Source organism: Eschrichtius robustus, chromosome 5 (assembly GCF_028021215.1).
Source record: "Eschrichtius robustus isolate mEscRob2 chromosome 5, mEscRob2.pri, whole genome shotgun sequence".
Classification (NCBI taxonomy): Eukaryota; Metazoa; Chordata; class Mammalia; order Artiodactyla; family Eschrichtiidae; genus Eschrichtius; species Eschrichtius robustus.
The window spans coordinates 19,459,484-19,479,834 of NC_090828.1; the positions used below are offsets into that span (position 1 = coordinate 19,459,484).

Sequence of the window (20,351 nt, forward strand, 5' to 3'; positions counted from 1 at the left end):
TTAAAAACATTTAAAAAATGAAGATGTAGCAATGCTGCCTTGCTTGGATTTAATTAATACCTCTATTTCATACACTATTTTCTTGTTTAAAAAATTTTTTTACGGTTGTTTGCCATTTGGTTTCTATTCATTATGTGTTCATGTTACCAAATCTGAACTATGTCAGTCTTCTAAATATTGAATTTTAGAATCAAGGAATTGAGTACCGTTTGAAAGTTTAGAATATATCAGGGATTATGTCTGTATTTCTATATTTGTTTTATTCCATCATATTAATTGAATCACTGTTTTAAGAATTGATGTGTGTAAGAAAAGCATGTCTCTAAATGCATTAGAGGGGACTTCCCTGGTGGCACAGTGGTTACGAATCCGCCTGCCAATGCAGGGTACACAGGCTGTATCCCTGGTCCGGGAAGATCCCACATGCCGCGGAGCAACTAAGCCCGTGTGACACAACTGAGCCTGACACAACTGAGTACTGAGCCTGAGCTCTAGAGCCCATGTGCCACAACTACTGAAGCCCACGCACCTAGAGCCCATGCTCCACAACAAGAGAAGCCACTGCGATGAGAAGCCTGTGCACCGCAGTGAAGAGTAGTCCTTGCTCGCCACAACTAGAGGAAGCCCGCACACAGCAACGAAGACCCAATGTAGCCAAAAATTTAAAAATTAAATAAATAAATAAATAAATAAATAAATAAATAAATAAATAAATAAACAAACACATTAGAGTGGAAAGCACAGTAGACTGGGGCCCAAGTTTGAGTCTGAACAACATGGCATAATGGAAAAACACGAGCTTTGGACCTAAACAGGTTTGGGTTTGAATCCTAGCTCTACTTGTTATTTCCTGTGTGGTTTTGGGCAGCTCCCTTAATAACTGAGTTTCAGTTTCCTCATCTCTAAAATGAATGTTTTATCACCTTAATTTCAGTGCTTAATAAAAAATTAGAGCTCATTAATGTAAAGCATGACTGGCACATGATAGACACTCAGTAAGTCTTAATGCTTTTAGAGTGGCTAGCTGTGGACTCTGTACTCTTAGGCAAGTTGGATTTAAGTTGCCTTAGCTGCCCAAAAGTGATAATATGTACTTTGCAGACTAGAGTAAGCTAATGAATATAAAAATACTTTGAAAAGTGTGAAACATTTAAAGTATAATATGTGGTGTTTGAAATGAATGGGAAAAAGACTAATATTAGATGAACATTGTTGTCTATAAATAGGATAACCAGCTAACCATTTAAGAAGATAATAAAACTGGATCCTTATCTTACTCCTTCATCTAAATAGATTTTACATTGATCAAAGATTTGAATGTAAAAAAAAAGGTGATAAAAGTATTATTAGAAGGGTAGAATGGATTTTAACATAACATGTGGATGGAAAAAACCTTTCTGAGTATGACATAAAACCAGAATCAATAAAGGAAAAGAGGGCTTCCCTGGTGACGCAGTGGTTGAGAATCCGCCTGCCAATGCAGGGGACACGGGTTCGAGCCCTGGTCCAGGAAGATCCCACATGCCGCGGAGCAACTAAGCCCGTGCACCACAACTACTGAGCCTGCGCTCTAGAGCCCACATGCCACAACTGCTGAAGCCTGCGCACCTAGAGCCCTTGCTCCACAACAAGAGAAGCCACTGCAATGAGAAGCCTGCGCACCGCAACCAAGAGTAGCCCCCGCTCGCCATTAGAGAGAAGCCCGCACACAGCAATGAAGACACAACGCAGCCAAAAATAAAAATAAATAAATAAATTTTTAAAATAAATAAATAAAGGAAAAGATTAATAACTTGGACTGTGTAAAAAATTTAAGTGATCTCTGACAAGGAAAAAAGAAAAGACAAAGGAAGAAAACTTTAGCCACAGTGACAGAGTTAATATTGCTAATATATAAATACTGACTTTCCAAATCAGTAAGAAAAAAGACAATTCAGTAGAGAAATGGACATATACGAAATTCAGGAAGAAAAACAGGTGGCCCATAAACACGAAAAAATTCTCAACTTCACCAGTAATTAAACAAATACAAATTCTTACTATCACATTGGCAGTAGTGTGAGGGGAGGCAAGATACTCTCATATACTTGGTAGGAGCTTAGAGATTTTTTTTTTTTGAGGAATAGTGATAATATCAATTTAGTTTAAAATTGTACATCCTTTACACCAATATTCTTTTTCTAAAGAGTTTTATCCTATGAAAGTTGTTCCATTAGTGCAAGACGATATGTAAAAGGATGTTCGGCATTATTTGCAATGTCTTTAAATTAAAACATTCCAAATGATCATCAGTGAGAAGTTAATGAAATTAAAATGTAAAATACTTTTTTTTGGGGTGGGGAGGGGCCACACCACAGCTTGTGGGATCTTAGTTCCCCGACCAGGGATTGAACCCCAGCCCCCAGCAGTGGAAGCACAGAGTCCTAACCACTGGACTGCCAGGGAATTCCCTTAAAATACTTTTTAAAATATATAAAAATTCATATTTATACATTACTTTGCATGTTCTTTAAACTAGCATTGATTTCTTTAGAATAGAAGCCATTTAGTCTGTTTGCTGAACTTACAGAGAATGTTTTGGCATATACATTACTGGAAGTATATCAGTCACTGATTCTGACACATGTCCTTAGCATCCAGTGTCCATGTTCATGCCATAGATACACAGTGACTAACTTTTCTATAGTGTTAATTAGCAAATATTTATATAGGAGAATTTCTAGCATTTTCTTTTTGCATTTAAAAATTTACCCTTCTATTATCAATACATGTTTCCAAATTTTTGCATAGTTATTTAATTTTCTGCTTGATCCTAGTTCTAAATTTTATTTACTGTATATATCAGAATTACTTTCTGTCAGATAAGCACTTTGATTTGTTTTATTTTTCCTGTTTCTGTTTCCTCAATATTAAATAATAATAATGACAAATCTCTTTATTAAAGTAAGTGATTTGAGATTTTTTTTTTTTTTCCCACCAGCCATGAAACCTTCTCAGGGTTCTGGTAGTTTTGGAGCTATTCTGGGCAGCAGGACCTCACAGAAGGAAACCAACAGGCAGCTGTCTTACTCAGACAATCAGGTATGTTTATTTGAATCGTTTTAGCTTTTTTTAAAAAAAAAGATAATCTTAGATAGACATTCTATAAGGTAGTTGCAGGAAGTAGAATTTAGACTGTAATGTCTAGTAATTCTTGCATTATCTCAAGGGTACTTTCCACATATCTGAAATTTACCACAGTGTAGTTTTTAAGAACATAGCTTTGGAGTTAGATGTGGGTTTGAGACTTGGTGCTGCCACTTACTAGCTGTAGGTCATTGGAGAGAAGTTCCTTAAGTATCCTGAGCCTTAGTACCCATCTGTAAAATTAAGACAGCAATAATATTTTAAGGGTTGTTATGAGGTAATGCATGTTGTAAAAGTGCTTAGCCCATGATACCATATACTAACAACCCCATAAATGTTTGCTGCTATTATTTCTTTGATGCTTTTTGGGTCTGTTCTACATTATGAACTTTGCCTCTATACTATATGATACCAGACTGTTTTGTTGGGTCTTCTGTTTGCTTTTTAAATAGTTTTTCTTTCATAAATATTCAGCCAGCCATGAGACTTACTGTGCACTATTGCAACTTAGCAGTCCTGTGTCTCTTTTAATTTGTCTTACAAAGGTAAACCAGGTGTAAAAAGAAACTTTGAAGCTCCCCTGTAAGTAAAAGGATGAATTCTGTTTGGCTGTGCAGATAGATTGATTACTTAAACCATTTACTGGACTAAGCAATCAATGAATAAGATTTCATTTTTGTTAATTTCTTTTTACAAGTTGGGGTTTTTTTTGTTTTTTTTTTACATTTTAATTGAGGTATGATTGATATGCAGTAAATTGCACATATTTAAAGTGTGCAATTTGATACATTTTTGACTTATGTACATACCTGCAAAATCATCACCATAATCAACCTAGTGAACATAGCTATAACCCTTAAAAGCTTCTTTATCCCCCTTTGTAATCCTTCTCTCCAGCTCCCTGTCTGGCCCCTATCCCTAAGCCACAAATGAATTGCTCTGTGTCACTCTAGATTACTTTGCATTTTCTAGAGTTTTATATAAATGGGATCAGTGTATAATTTTTTTTGTCTGGGTTTTTCACTCATTATAATTACTTTGAGATTGATCCATTTATAGGTAGAAATTTAACGTGTTAGAATATTTAAACTATAAGTGTTAACATATCTAGCAGAAGCAAATATACTTTCACAAGTAATGATTCCCATTAGTGAGACTATAAAATCAATTTTGTGGATTGTGACTAGCATTAAATAAAAAAGGAATAGAGGAGAAAACAATAGAGAAGGTATTATGCATAGTAAGGAAAAGTATTGGTTTCTGAAACTTCTGGTTTTATTTATATGTATGTGTAATATGTTGTGATGTAAAATATTTCTCGCTATGGGGTCATGGTCAAAAAAGGTTGAAAAATATGCAAAACAGTATGCATATAGTATGCTACTGTTTGTATAACAAGAATAAAATATTGATTTTCATTTGCATAAAAAACAATAGAAGAATACTTATAAGGTGTAGGAGGATGGGAAGTGGAAGAACTGGGTGAATGGCATTGGGGTGATGAGACTTCTCAGTATATGGCTTTTATAACAGTATTTTGATTTTTTTGAATCTTGAGAATGATTTACCCATTTGAAAATAAATTTAACTTTTAAATCGTTCATCCAGATGACCTCAGAGATTTTTTCTTTCTTATTCTAAGATTGTAATTCTGTAGAAGGTAATTGGAAATATTTTCCATAGAGATAATCACATAGCTCTTAGTGTAGAGTTATAAAACTTATCTGGCAGAATGCTGGTCAAAAACACTGTTTTCCAACTAATATGTGTAAAGTGTGCATTATCTTTGAATGTTTTTAATGTGTTTTGGGGGTAGATTCTTTGATTCATCTTCTGCCAGTAGGCTCTATTTCACTTTCAGTCTCCCCATTGTTATATATATTTGTTTCATTTCTCCAAACTAGAACCCCCTCAAAAGTCATATGCTGTACATATGACTTGGCATTTAAATTGTGGCAACTAAATATCATTATTGCTCCTTTTTCTCACATTTATGTCACTTTAAATTATCATAATTGGATTTTTTTTCCCTAAAGATGTGTTTCATGCTGGTCACTAGAACCTTGTCTTGTGTATGTGAGTCCTTTTTTTTAAATCAGTAATTCAAAGCAAATTCCTTTCTGCTTCCAGGAATGCTGTGGAATTTGTAAGTTTACAAGAATACTATAGGAAAATATGCGTCAAGCTTAATTTCTGACACTGACCGTACATTAGAATCACCTAGAGTGCTTTAAAAAAAGTGCTGATGAATGGGCCTCACCCCCACACCAGATAGGCTAGAATCTCTGGAGTTGGGTCTCCAGTTGTGGGTATTTTTTAAAAGTTCCCTATATGAGGATCACTGGTCTAAAAGTATGCCAATTAATTTGAAGAACTGGCTGTGTTAAACTTTATTCTTATAGGTCTCTTCAAAAAGAGGAAGTTTGGAAACTAAAGATGATATTCCATTTCGAAAAGTTCTTGGTAATCCAGGTAGAGGATCGATTAAGGCCGCAGCAGGAAGTGGAGTAACTGCTACCCGGACAGTTCCCTCTTTGACATCTACATCCACACCTCTTAGATCAGGGTTATTAGAAAATAGGTATGAAAGACTTCTTTTCTTTCTTAGTCATTAGCTCTGCCTGTTTATAAATGTTTTTCAGGCCTTTTAGAAAGACCGATAATTTGAGAAAAAGAAGGAGATTTTTCCAGTTAGAAGAAGAAAGTGTGAAGTGTGTTTTTTGGAGATAATTAGTATTTGTCTTGTGATTTATGTTAGTGACACATATAGAGCTTGCAGATACACAGTATATTAATTTAAATGTGGTGTAGAGAATTAGATAGCAGTAGTCACGGTTCTTGTTCTTGAGTATGTTGGTTTATACTTTTTAATAGTATGAATTAGAACTTTTTAAAAATAACGTTTTTTTCTCTGTTTTTTATAGGACTGAAAAGAGGAAAAGAATGCTATCATCTGGCTCAGAGCTGAATGAAGATTACCCTAAAGAAAATGATTCATCGTCGTAAGTTGCTTTAAGAACTTTTATGGCACTAGATCAGTGTTTCTTATATTGGTAATTACAACCACTAGAGAAGATTGGGATGGTGTTCAGTTTATGGGAATCCCAAAGACAGAAGAACAAGATTTAGATTATTTTGGTGACAGTAGGTTATGGGCTCAATAGGGAGAGGATTTGGCCATTAGTATTGCTTTGGTCATTCCCGTGCACTTCTCCCATCCTAGCTTTTTTTATTTGCAGCACTTAGAAGAAGGATCGAGCTGAAGAACTCTAAATAAGTGTTTCTTGTTGGCTACTCTTTTAGCATGGACCCCCTTCCTTCCCTCTTCCCTTTACCTGTAAAAAAATTTTTTTACCTTATTCATGTGAAAAGTTAGCTTAGGTAGACATGTGGACACAGTGGGGGAAGGGGAGGGTGGGACGAATTGGGAGGTTAGGTTTGACATAAATACACTACTGTGTGTAAAATAGATAGCTGATGGGAACCTGCTGTACAGCACAGGGAGCTCAGCTCGATGCTCTGTGATGACCTAGATGGGTGGGATGGGGGGCTGGGAGGGAAGTCCAAGAGGGAGGGGATATAGGTATACATATAGCTGATTCACTTCATTGTACAACAGAAACTAACACAACATTGTAAAGCAATTATACTCCAATAAAAAAATAAAATAAAACCCTGCATAGGTTCTAGGCAAGGAGCGTCAATCTTTTGGAGCTATTTTTTGTGTTGAACAAAAGGGCATACCTGCAATAGGATAGTCACCAGCTCACAGTTCTCTTCCTCATAATGGATGTGTTGTGGGTTTTGTTTGTTAGTTTGTCTGTCTGTCTTTTGGGAGAGAAAACTTATTACACAGTTGCCAAGTAATACCTTAACAGAAATCAGTTGCTATTCAGTTAACTGGTGTTCAAGGTCAAAGGGTCACCAGAAAGGAGTTGGGAAAAAGCTAAAGAAACTTTATATAGTAATTGGGTTCTTGGTTCTGTTGCTGTAACAGATACAAAAATCTAGGTAGGTGATAAGACTGGTGTGGTATCTTAAACTACAATGACCATGGACTCAAGTTCCTTCTATCTTGTTGAGCTGCCATTCTTAATAAGTAGCTTCCATTTTATGAACCACGATAGCTTCAGCCTCCACTCTCATGTCTGTATTCCTATTGGGAAGGAGGAAAGGAGCAAAGGGAGGGCATACTGCTCTCGTGTAGGCTGAAAATTGTACACACCACTTTTGTGCATATCACATTGGCTGGAACTTAGTCATGTGGTTATATCAAGTTATGAGAAGGTCTGGGAAATGCCTAGCCCAAATTCTACTATTATGGCAGAAGAGTACAATGGTTATTTGGGGACAACTAACAGTCTGCCATAGTTTACTCTTCTAGCCACAGACTTAACCTCTGTTTATCATTCTTCCCGTATATAGAGTACTCCTACCTTCACCGTGCTGGAGATAACCTCCATGTCTCATTTAGTCATTGTATCCAGCTCAGAGTCCAGGATCTCTGGGTTATGTGCAGTTCTCTGCATAAGGTCCAGGTGTGCCTTGGACCATGCACCTCATGGTCTGACACCTAAAAACTAAGAGGCAGGTTAATCTGCATTCCTCACTCCCATCTCCATACACATATCATTCATTATGCATTGCTGGAGTAGGCACAGGATAACCACAATAAAAGTTACCGTTTAGAAAAGATAAGAATAGGAAACTGAGGAGTCATTGGTCTATAGCAGAGATAAAATCTTGTGAGGCAGAAATTGTGAAGACAGTGAAAGCAGTGGAATAAGTTCTTCATTAGCCCATGTAGCAGTCTCTGTCCTATCCTCTGGGAGAAACCCTTGCTCATTGTACTCCATATGACTCCTGGCTTTGCCCTTTGATTGATTTCCTTTGTCTGTTATCTTTCAAGGCCATAGCTGAAGGGGATTTTGAAGACTATGTTCTTTGGAGCCATTCAGCTTTTGTAGCCTATGTCATGCTGGTGTAGTTCTGGAAGTTAGAAGTCTGGAAGCTTTAGAAGTCTAGAAGTTTCTTTAAAGGTAGAACAAGCAGGCTTTTATAGGCTTGAGAAAGAATTGGGGCCAATATTTTTGTTGTTATTTTGGTTCTTTTAATAAATTTTGGAATAATTTTAGATTTACAGGAAAGTTGCGAAGATAGTATAGAATGTACCTGTATACCCCTCACGCAGTTTTCCCTAATAGTAACATCAGTTTTTCACAAAACTGCTTCTCCAGTTACCTCTTATCATTGCCTCAATTTGAGAATTAGAAGCAGTTGGATTTTTTTAGTCCCATATGGTCTCAAGTTACCACACAATTTTAATTCTAGGCCATTGGCACAGAGAAATGTATTCCTTTTCATCCTTGATTGCAAGCTGGCTAGTTCTTGCCCAGATTTATCTGTCTTGAATAGAACCTCACTGTAAGCAGTAAGAAGCACTAACACAGACCAGTGTTATTAATTGTCTCAACCTTTTCCTTTGAGGTCTGCCTCCCAAGACATTACAGATAACAGTTCTGTAAATATTTTGCTGAAATATAACAATAGTCACCAGCTTTCCAGTCTGTAATATCTGTGTTCTTACCCTCTACCTTCCTACTGAGCTAGTTCTGCATATTATAGGTTTGTTATGGTAGCATCCCACTTCTAGTAACAAAATTTGTGTATTTGGAGTCCAGTTGTAGGGAACAAAATTCACTCTAGCTAGTTTACGCACAAAGGTATTTCCATACAGAGAGCATTAAATGGCTTACAGAATCATTAGGAAAGTGAAAATGTAGACTCTAGGTTACGCTTTCAGGAGTGATTTTGAGAGCCATGCCCCAGATCAGGTCACCAAAGATGCTTCTGGCTATCATGAAGTGAACAGCTGAATTGGAAGCTGGCATGAAAGCTGTTATCTGTAAAACTGTGCTGCCACTGCCAAATGCGGAAATCCTCTACAGGAAAACCAGATACCCCCACGTTGATGTTAACCACCAGAAGTAGCAGAACACATGACCTCTCCCTATTTCCATTTCCCATATCTTGCACAAGTATATGTAATTTACCTTAAATCTTGAACACTAACTTGGAAATGTAGTTTTTTAGCTTTCTGGCTTCTGTAGAACAGGGAGGTACACTGAAAGGTGTTAGTAATGGACTTTGCATGCCAGTCCACCATATTCACCACACTTTGGGGAAGTCTCAGTTGTTCCACTTTGAGTTGTCTGATGAACCCTAAATTTCTAATCCTTGTTCTGGGCTAATAATACTTTTTATACCATCACAATTAAATTTTTTTAAGTTTGGACTTCCTAGAAGCAGGCTCTAGATGAATATACTTTTGCAAATGCCTTATTAAGGAAGTACTCATAGGCGAGACCAGTAACAGAGTAAGGAAAGCAGGACTGGGAAGGGGAGGAAGCCAACTAAGGATGTCACCTTAGATAAAAGTCCCACAGAGAGTGGGCCTCATCTTGATCCAGCAGGAGGTCTGGGCTTCTTTCAACTAGAAGTAAGGAAGATGGGCTTTCATATTTCCATACTGCACTGTTTTTGGTTAACAGCTGCCTTGGGGCTTTTGGCTCTGCCTAGATGCGTAAAATATTTGAAATAGCCCAAAGGCAGTCTTCTGAAGAACTACAGGTGCTGGCTGTTGAAAACATAATAGTCTAGATGTGTGAGAAGTATAAGCAGCGATCTGAGGGGGCTCTGATAGAGCATCACTATTAAGTTCATTCCATCTTATTATAGATTCTTCACATTGATGCTTTTCAATTTCTGGGTGAGAATATTAAAAAAAGGAGGGTTAGTGGGATGAGCTGCAGTTCTTTTTGTCCTTATTGCTACAAATAGCCTTGAGGCTATAACTGATATTGTTATCTACTTTTACCATCCATTCTAGATTCACTGCATTTTCCACTAACACTTCTGGTCTTAATGGTTTGCCTGGTGGTATGACTGAGATCTTCTTCTCTGAGGGATCTGAGCCCCTGGTCACTGTGTACTTCTCAGGCTGTGATTGCTGTAATTGCCCATTCAGAGTTAAAACTGAGCATGAGAGCACTAAGGATTCCCTGGTCAATTTCCTTTATTCCAAACATATTCTTCCTGCCCTCATTATATAGCAGCAACCCTGCCCTCTTATAATAATCAAAGTCAGTTACAGTATGGTAACTCCTTTCTTTGCCTGTTGATCTGCCAGCATGAGAAGCCCAAAATGAGTAGGTAGCAGCCATAGCTTTAGATTAAATGGGACTCTTCCTGTCCCCCCAGTGAAAATGTCCCCACTCTGGAAACCAGGACCTCTGGACCCACAGAATCTAAATTGAGGGGACAAGAAACACAAGAGTGTTATCAAGAGTGATACTTAGTGGGGGCATTCCTACTTCTGCTTCTTGCTTCCAGACCCATGTATTCTCTATAAATGTAATGGCTTGTTGGTTTGTGCTATATATTGTGTCTTGAAGGGCACCCAGTTCCTAATGAGATCATCTCTAAGCACCTTTAAGGGCTATTGGCCATCAGCTTTGAGGTAATATGGTATGTGGTAGGGCCAATGGAGCCTTTGGTCATATGCCCTTATTTTACCTCCTTTTCTTTTGTATAAGGTGGGTTTCTCGTTCCAGGATGGTGTTATGTGAGATTTCATGTTAATAAATCATATACTCTTATGAGCCCTCAGAGAGCAATGCCGCCAAGGCACTGTGGGCAGGAAAGGCAAAAGCAAACCTAAAATATATGCCAATCCCAACCAGAATTAATTGCTACCCGTTCTGGGATGGAAGGTGTCTAATGTAATCAACTTATCACCAAATGACTGGTTAGTTTCCTTAAATGATAGTACTCAATCACGGGCTGGGGATCAGCCTCTGCTGCTGACCAGTTGGACATTCAGCAGCATCAGTAGCTAAACCAGCCTTATTGAAGGGGAGCCCCTATTGTAGGGTGCATTCAGAGCTTTTATCTCTGCCACCATGGCTGTTATTCATGGGCCCTTTTGTGGAAGTACTTGGATGGCTGAGTACAGAGATTGAATGGCAGCTACTGGGCAAGTTACCCTGCGTGATTGTTTCTTAAGTGGAGACATTAAGAGACTTAATGTCTCTTCAGTGGAGTTCTCTGGTGAGCATTAACATGTGAAACAGATCTTCACCCTTTGTACATACTTCTATATGACTATCCATAAACCTCTTCCATAAATCATTTCTCCCTGATCTTCCAGTCTTATTCCTTCCAGGCCCCTGACCATCCATCCAAACCATTTGCCACCATCCAGGGGTTCACTGACCCACTTTTCTCTCCACACAAAGTGGATAAAGAGGTGCATTTCTCAAACTCTGCACAGTGTAGGATTTTGTCTTACTCCTGTGTTCAGGGGCAGTCCCTTAGTGGGGCTACAGTGCAGCAACAGTTCATTTTCAGCTTGTACCAATGTACCAAGATGATCCACCCATGAACCAGGCACAGGTTTTTTCCCTCTTCTTCCAGCTGGTCACTGGAATGCTCATAAGTCTGTTCTCATTATCTATTCTTATTTACTTGGATATACCACTCACATTTTATGATGGATTACTGCTGTATCTTCCTGATCTTACAGCTTCGTGGGTATGATAGCACCCAGCTCATGATGGCTTGCTCTGGTTGCATAGTCCCTTGATGACCCATAGTCTTTATGATTATTATTTACCCCATATCACTGTATCAGCTATCTAGTGTTGTATAACAATATACTTAAAATAGTAACTATTATCGCTTATGGGTCAGTGGTCACTTGAGTGGTTCTGTTTATCTGGGTCTGGCTTGGCCAGTTGTGGCTGGATTCTCTCATTTTCTCATGCATCCATGGTCAGTTGGTAGGTTGGCTAGGGGTTGGCTGGTCCAAGGTGGCATTACTTGTATGACTGGCCATTGGCTGTCTAGTGGTTGGGGTGATGAGGGAGATTGGCCATGTTTTCTTTTGTCACCTGGCAGGTTACCAGGTGAATTATTCACAAAGCAGTGGTAGGGTTCCAAGAGAATGAGTGGAAATTTGTAGGGCGCCTTTAGCCTTAGCATCAGGACTTATGTGCTGTTATGTCTGTCACATTCTTTTTGGAGAAGGAAATCACAAGGCCAGCCTCATTAAGGGATGGGGAAATAGATTGCATTTCTTAATAGGGGACTTGGGTACAAGGAAGGGAATAATTTGGGACATTTTTTAAACAGCTTTATTGAGGTACAGTTTACACACCATAAAATTCACCTGTCTTAAATGTATAATTCTGTATTTTTGGTAAATTTATTGAGTTGTGCAACTATCAGCATAATCCAGTTTTAGAACATTTCTATAACCCTAACAAGATCCATTGTGCATTCTACCACATTTTTCAAATGCTGGAGAGATTGCATGAGCCATATTCTCTTCTACTTTATCCAAGTCGAGTTCACTACATATGAAAAGTCTTGGTGGTGTAACACTATAGGATACCAAAAATTTTACCACCAGGAGTGGAATTTCTGTTGCCATTGCCAAACAATTGATCCAATTCCAGAATCCTGTCCTTAGAGAGTATGCTTCCTAGACCCATTTCTAGCACTAATGGTTGTAGATCAAGTTCCCCAGAAACAAACCCTGAAATGGAGAGTAGTGTGCAAGTGATTTATTTAGGAATTATTCCCAGGGGATACCCAGGAAGGGAGTGGGGGAAGTAAGATATTGAAGTGCAAGAAACAAAGAATGAGTGTGATCTCAGACAGAAATCTGATCTCTGAGCAGGAAAATGCAGAGGTTAGGCTTCATCCTAATCCCAGAGAGAAAAATCTGTTACATAAATTTCACCTTAAAACTGTTCTAATCCAAGGCAAGGGAGCTGGGCTTCTATACTTTAACACCTGACCTTACTTGTGACTCTCTGAGAGTGCAGGCAAAGTCTCTCTCGTAGCTTGAGGGCAATCCTGTGAAGAACCCTAGGCACAGGCTATCAACAAATTAAAAAAAAAAAACCTAAATTGAAGAACTTGAAAAAGAATAGATATGCGTATATGTATAACTGAATCACTTTGCAGTACACCTGAAAGTAACGCACCATTGTTAATCAACTATACTCCAATATAAAAAAAAATTGAAAACAAACAAAAAATACCTAAATTGGTGTGGACGAGAGGACACAAAAATGGGGCCAGAGGGAATCTGGGTGGAGCGTCTACATTGTCTGCTTACAGGCTTTATTCATGATGGCTATCCTAAAATTAGCACTTCTAATCAAAGTATGAGCATGTTTCTGAATGGACCCACTCTACTTAATATAGGTCCAGGTATTTGGGAATAATAGAGGGGGGAAAGGGGGCTTAAGAAATTTTAATTTTGTGTTCATGAACTTAAAATTGTTTAATCACTATGAATTGAAATGTTGACATTTAGTAAATAGTATTTCAAATTACATAAACTATAAGAACATTTTGGATTTTGTTTTACTTTTTTTATATATATATAAATATATATATATATATATATTAAAATGTATTTATTTATTTATTTTTGGCTGCGTTGGGTCTTCGTTGCTGCGCGCAGGCTTTCTCTAGTTGCGTTGAGCGGGGGCTACTCTTTCTTGCCGTGCACGGGCTCTAGGCATGTGGGCTTCAGTAGTTGTGGCACACGGGCTTAGTTGCTCTGTGGCACGTGGGATCTTCCTGGACCAGGGATCGAACGCATGTCCCCTGTGTTGGCAGGCGGATTCCTAACCAATGTGCCACCAGGGAAGTCCTGTTTTACTTTTTAAACCTATTCAGTATCAAGCTTGAATAGTTTACTTTTTTTTAAATTTTATTTATTTAAAATTTTTTTTAATTTTAATTTTTTTAGCTAGTTTCTTAATTGATTCTTTTGGTCTTAGTAGCTGAATCATTTTATCTGGCCTTGCTTTTGGCTAAGAAAACCTATATAATATTGCTGTCTCTGCTTTGACTTTTGTATAAAGAAAATACTCCTTCATTTTTGCCTAATTACCAGGGTTATGGATTAAATTCGCTTTTGACTAGGTAATGAAAGCTTTTTTTTTTTTTTTTTTTGAGAACAACTAGAAGAGCTGGTAAAATATATTTTAAAATCTTTCTGGGGGGAGAATTTTTTTTTTTTTTCCACACACACACACACACACACACTGTATTTTATTTTTACAAGAGATAAATAGACTGACACCAAGCATTGTACATGGGTGACCACAACAAAAGCAACAATGATTGCAATTACCAAACATGAAACACACTCATACTATGTCATAATATTGACATTCAGTCCAGTAATCCTCCACTGTAACAGCTCCTTTACTTTGCAGTGAAAATTGATTTGTATATTCTTTGCCTCTGAGTCCTTGTGGGGTTTTTTTTTTTTTAATTCAAACAGAAAGTCACAAAAACTATACTCATCCTCATCAGTTCACTCAGTCCCATGTAATTAATTTTTTTTTCATCTTGATCTTTTGTTAGCACTTCTATGAGTTCATCAGTTTTTCATTAGAGTTCTGAAAGTGCTTATTCATTCAGTTCAGCAGTACAGTCAGTTACCAGAAACCTGTACTTGTCAGAGTCTTTTCCATGAATTTCTTGAAGATGAAACCCTTTTATAGGAATGTATTTGCAAAAGCATCAGAGTACACCCAGAACTGTCTGTAAATGACAAAAGACTTAAAAATGACCACGGTTAAAGATTTGATGAAAGTTCATAATGCAGTTGACAAGAAAATTAGTTATTTCTGAGATATACATTTTAAAGTAATAACTAGGATTATGACTTATAACATTATACCAGAACATATAAGATTTTTAGAAATTTCATGTAATGTCTGAAACATTTATATTAACATATTTCCATACAAATAACCCAATGAAAGTTTAGTATTAGTTGTTTTGTTTGTTTTTTTATACTGAAGGTTCTTATTAGTCATCAATTTTATACACATCAGTGTATACATGTCAATCCCAGTCGCCCAATTCAGCACACCACCATCCCCAACCCACCGCAGTTTTCCCCCCTTGGTGTCCATATGTCTGTTCTCTACCTCTGTCTCAACTTCTGCCCTGCAAACCGGCTCATCTGTACCATTTTTCTAGGTTCCACATACATGCGTTAATATACGATATTTGATTTTCTCTTTCTGACTTCCTTCACTCTGTATGACAGTCTCTAGATCCATCCACGTCTCAACAAATGACTCAATTTCGTTCCTTTTTATGGCTGAGTAATATTCCATTGTATATATGTACCACAACTTCTTTATCCATTCGTCTGTTGATGGGCATTTAGGTTGCTTCCATGACCTGGCTATTGTAAATAGTGCTGCAATGAACATTTGGGTGCATGTGTCTTTTTGAATTACAGTTTTCTCTGGGTATATGCCCAGTAGTGGGATTGCTGGGTCATATGGTAATTCTATTTTTAGTTTTTTAAGGAACCTCCATACTGTTCTCCATAGTGGCTGTATCAATTTACAGTCCCACCAACAGTGCAAGAGGGTTCCCTTTTCTCCACACCCTCTCCAGCATTTGTTATTTGTAGATTTTCTGATGATGCCCATTCTAACTGGTGTGAGGTGATACCTCATTGTAGTTTTGATATGCATTTCTCTAATAATTAGTGATGTTGAGCATCTTTTCATGTGCTTCGTGGCCATCTGTATGTCTTCTTTGGAGAAATGTCTATTTAGGTCTTCTGCCCATTTTTGGATTGGGGTGTTTGTTTCTTTAATATTGAGCTGAGGGCTTCCCTGGTGGTGCAGCGGTTGAGAATCTGCCTGCCAATGCAGGGGACACGGGTTCGAGCCCTGGTCTGGGAAGATCCCACGTGCCGCGGAGCAACTGGGCCCGTGAGCCACAACTACTGAGCCTGCGTGTCTGGAGCCTGTGCTCCGCAACAAGAGAGGCCGCGGTAGTGAGAGGCCCGCGCACCGCGATGAAGAGTGGCCCCCGCTCGCCACAACTAGAGAAAGCCCTCGCACGGAAACGAAGACCCAACACAGCCAAAAATAAATAAATAAATTTATAAAAAAAAAAAAAAAATATTGAGCTGAATGAGCTGTTTATATATTTTGGAGATTAATCCTTTGTCCTTTGATTCGTTTGCAAATATTTTCTCCCATTCTGAGGGTTGTCTTTTCGTCTTCGTTTATGGTTTCCTTTGCTGTGCGAGAGCTTTGAAGTTTCATTAGGTCCCATTTGTTTATTTTTGTTTTTATTTCCATTACTCTAGGAGGTGGATCAAAAAAGATCTTGCTGTGATTTATGTCAAAGAGTGTTCTTCCTATGTTTTCCTCTAAGAGTTTTATAGTGTCCAGTCTTACATTTGGGTCTCTAATCCATTTTGAGTTTATTTTTGTGTATGGTGTTAGGGAGTATTCTAATTTCATTCTTTTACATGTAGCTGTCCAGTTTTCCCAGCACCACTTATTGAAGAGACTGTCTTTTCTCCATTGTATATCTTTGCCTCCTTTGTCATAGATTAGTTGACCATAGGTGCGTGGGTTTATCTCTGGGCTTTCTATCTTGTTCCACTGATCTATGTTTCTGTTTTTGTGCCAGTACCATATTGTCTTGATTACTGTAGCTTTGTAGTATAGTCTGAAGTCAGGGAGTCTGATTCCTCCAGCTCCGTTTTTTTCCCTCAAGACTGCTTTGGCTATTCAGGGTCTTTTGTGTCTCCATACAAATTTTAAGATGATTTGTTCTAGCTCCGTAAAAAATGCCATTGGTAATTTGATAGGGATTGCATTGAATCTGTAGATTGCTTTGGGTAATATAGTCATTTTCACAATGTTGATTCTTCCAATCCAAGAACATGGTATATCTTTCCATCTGTTGGTATCATCTTTAATTTCTTTCATCAGTGTCTTATAGTTTTCTGCATACAGGTCTTTTGTCTCCCTAGGTAGGTTTATTCCTAGGTATTTTATTCTTTTTGTTGCAGTGGTAAATGGGAGTGTTTCCATAATTTCTCTTTCAGATTTTTCATCATTAGTGTATAGGAATGCAAGAGATTTCTGTGCATTAATTTTGTATCCTGCAACTTTACCATATTCGTTAATTAGCTCTAGCAGTTTTCTGGTGGCAGTTTTAGGATTCTCTATGTATAGTATCATGTCATCTGCAAACAGTGACAGTTTTACTTCTTCTTTTCCAGTTTGTATTCCTTTTATTTCTTTTTCTTCTCTGATTGCCGTGGCTAGGACTTCCAGAACTATGTTGAATAATAGTGGCGAGAGTGGACATCCTAGTCATGTCACTGATCTTAGAGGAAATGCTTTCAGTTTTTCACCATTGAGAATGATGTTTGCTGTGGGTTTGTCATATTTGGCCTTTATTATGTTGAGGTAGTTTCCCTCTATGCCCACTTTCTGGAGAGTTTTTATCATAAATGGGTGTTAAATTTTGTCAAAAGCTTTTCTGCATCTATTGAGATGATCATATGGTTTTTCTTCTTCAATTTGTTAATATGCTGTATCACATTGATTGGTTTGCGTATATTGAAGAATCCTTGCATCCCTGGGATAAATCCCACTTTTTATGATCCTCATTTGCTTAAGGCTTTGACACCTTGAAGCCTAACTTCCAAGCAAATCAATGAATTCGGCAATTGAAATGTAAATTTTTAATGACAACTATTTAAAATTAAGAATTGTATCTTTATACATATATATATATTTGAATTAAATTATTAACTGTAGGAACAACAAGGCTATGACAGATCCCTCAAGAAAGTATTTAACCAGCAGTAGAGAGAAGCAGCTGAGTTTGAAACAGTCAGAAGAGAATAGGACATCAGGTAAGTATTTGGTCTTTGTATAAGATACTCATTTATTGTATGATGGATTGTATTAGACTAGAAATAGAAACCTAAACTGGGGCATATTTCTCTACATTATTCAGGAATACTGTGTAATTCAGTACTAGTTATCAGGTACCAATTTGTATCTGGTACTTGGCTAAAATATTTTTTTAAATATTAGAGCTATAAGGGAATTTTTATTTTGCTTGCAAGGAATTTAAGCTTTGCCTTTTCCCCTGTTTAACTACCTAGAATTAAATTATTTCATTGTCAAAGTACCTGGACCATGGAATGAATCCAGGGAGTTAAAGTGGTTGAAGTTAAAGTTCATCAGTGTTGCTACTTATTAGAAGTTCCAGAAGATCTTGAAATGATTGCCTGAAGCAGTTGTTGAAGCTCACTTGTTCCTTGTTTTTACAAAAACTAAAAGTTAGACTGTCCCTGAATTTTTATTAGCGTTTGCTATACTTAACATATCTCTCTGATCCTCTAAACTCCTTAAAGATTCAAGTATCTGGTATTGATTTGAATACTGTGTTCAACTTGAAATTAAGTTGAAGCAAGCTAAAATACGGCATGATTTTGACAATTTGGGAGTTTACGAGAATTCATTTGATCAGGACTCTAGGAACGGTCTCCTTTTAGTGGTTCAGAGTTGTAACATTGGACTCCTACAGAAAGAAGTATCTCTAGTATAATTCTTACCTCTGAAATAATAATACATTATGTAAACTCCACTTACTGGTTTTCAGCTTTTGCAATCAACCTATAGTTAGAAAACTTAACTACTTAAAGACGTAATAATCCTTAATACTGTTGAAGTTAAGGTACATCTTACAAAAGTTGATGTAGAAGAGGAGAGAGAGAAGGAAGTAAATGGCCAAGTGATAAAAAGGTTCATGGAACAAAATGTAGAAAGTTTAAGTGTGTTAAAGTTGCAAAGTTAATCAGTAGAACTAAAATAACACAACTGATGGGGAGTTCCCTGGTAGTCCAGTGGTTAGGACTCGGCGCTTTTACTGCCGTGGGCCCAGGTTCAGTCCCTGGTCAGGGAACTAAGGTCCTGCAAGCTGCGTGGCACGGCCAAAAAATAAATAAATAAAACAAAATAACACAACTGGTAATTGGTTGGAGAGAGGAGAACAGGAGTAGGGGTGATGTAAATAAGAAATTATTTCTAATTTTTCAAAAAGGGAGTCGGCTGATATTGTTTAAAAATGAATAAATCAAGAAATTATAGAAACATTATGTAATGTTATGGAGGAAATCAGAAAAACTAAGTTTCAAAAAATGGTTAGAAATTGGAAGCAAAATTTGTGGAGCTTTAGGGCTGGAGAGTATTCTTTTATAACCTGTTATAATGTTATCCACAGTGTTTGATCTTTTAACATGCGTATATATGTATTATTTTGATGAAAAGAAGGGGGAAAAAAGTTTAAATATAAACAGGGCCAATGCATAATTTTATTATTAAATGAACTTGAATGGTTGATTTAGGAATTAAACGTTTCCTGTGTCTGTTCATTTTTTAGGGCTTTTACCTTTGCAGTCATCATCTTTTTATGGTAGCAGAGCTGCATCCAAGGACTACTCTCCTGGCAGCACTAACCTAGACAGGTATGCATTGGTTATATGCCTTGTGAAGAACTTGAAGAGCTTTCTTCTTCAGAGTATTAAATGATGGAATGGGCTGTGCATTGTGCTCTAAATGAATACCCTAATTTAAAATAACAAAATTGATGAGAATTATAGATTCATGATATTTTAGTTAGAAAGTACTCTAGAAATGTTTTAGTTCAAACTCTTATTTTTTATGTTTTTCAACACAAGAATAAACTGATGTATAGGAAGATTTGTACTGAGGCCACAGGTTGTGACTGGCAGTGTGATCAGATACTAGACTGGTGTATTTTCCATCGTTCCAAGTGATGAACATATGATCTGTCCTTTGCGGCATTTTAAAATTGCCTTTGTTGCCTGTGTATTTGTTAAGCTACCTACCAAAAGTTAAGGCATTTTCTTTAAAAAGCAAAAGTTTCACATTAGTGGGTATCTTTAACTGGAAAAGGCTAGTCAGAAATTTAATTGCTGATTCTAGAGATATAGATTAAATTTTTCGAGGTTTATCGGGTATGAATGTGTAAGGCAGCTGCTAAGCACTTGTCAAGAGGTGTGATCATGGAATGCTGCACAGAGGGGCAATGATAATGATAAAAAGTGAGGGTAATGGTGTATAATAGATACGATGTGTAACGACCTATTAAGTCATATTTTGTTTTTTACTAGAATTTAATTCAAAGTGGTAAAGACATCTGGATTATTTGTATTAAATGATTAAGGCGAATTAAAGAATTTGATATTGTATATTTAGGTATATTCAGCCTTGGGTGGTATCTGTCAAGCACTTCATGACAGCAGTGGTAACTAAGTTATTTGAATTTAA

The 20,351-nt window shown here is 37.2% G+C and overlaps 1 protein-coding gene and 1 non-coding gene across 8 annotated transcripts in view; both read left to right on the plus strand.

Annotated features, from left to right (window-relative positions):
- Positions 1–20,351, plus strand: part of USP37 (ubiquitin specific peptidase 37) — a 92,665-nt gene that overhangs the window by 14,786 nt on the left and 57,528 nt on the right. For all 7 annotated transcript variants that reach the window (XM_068544457.1, XM_068544462.1, XM_068544463.1 and 4 more), the window contains 5 exons: positions 2,981–3,081; positions 5,529–5,707; positions 6,051–6,128; positions 17,808–17,905; positions 19,441–19,525. In XM_068544457.1, coding sequence (XP_068400558.1) covers positions 2,981–3,081; positions 5,529–5,707; positions 6,051–6,128; positions 17,808–17,905; positions 19,441–19,525 — 541 coding nt within the window. The remainder of the gene's footprint in view (positions 1–2,980; positions 3,082–5,528; positions 5,708–6,050; positions 6,129–17,807; positions 17,906–19,440; positions 19,526–20,351) is intronic.
- TRNAK-UUU (transfer RNA lysine (anticodon UUU)) lies at positions 18,891–18,963 on the plus strand. The gene has a single exon. It is a non-coding gene; the product is annotated as a tRNA-Lys (tRNA).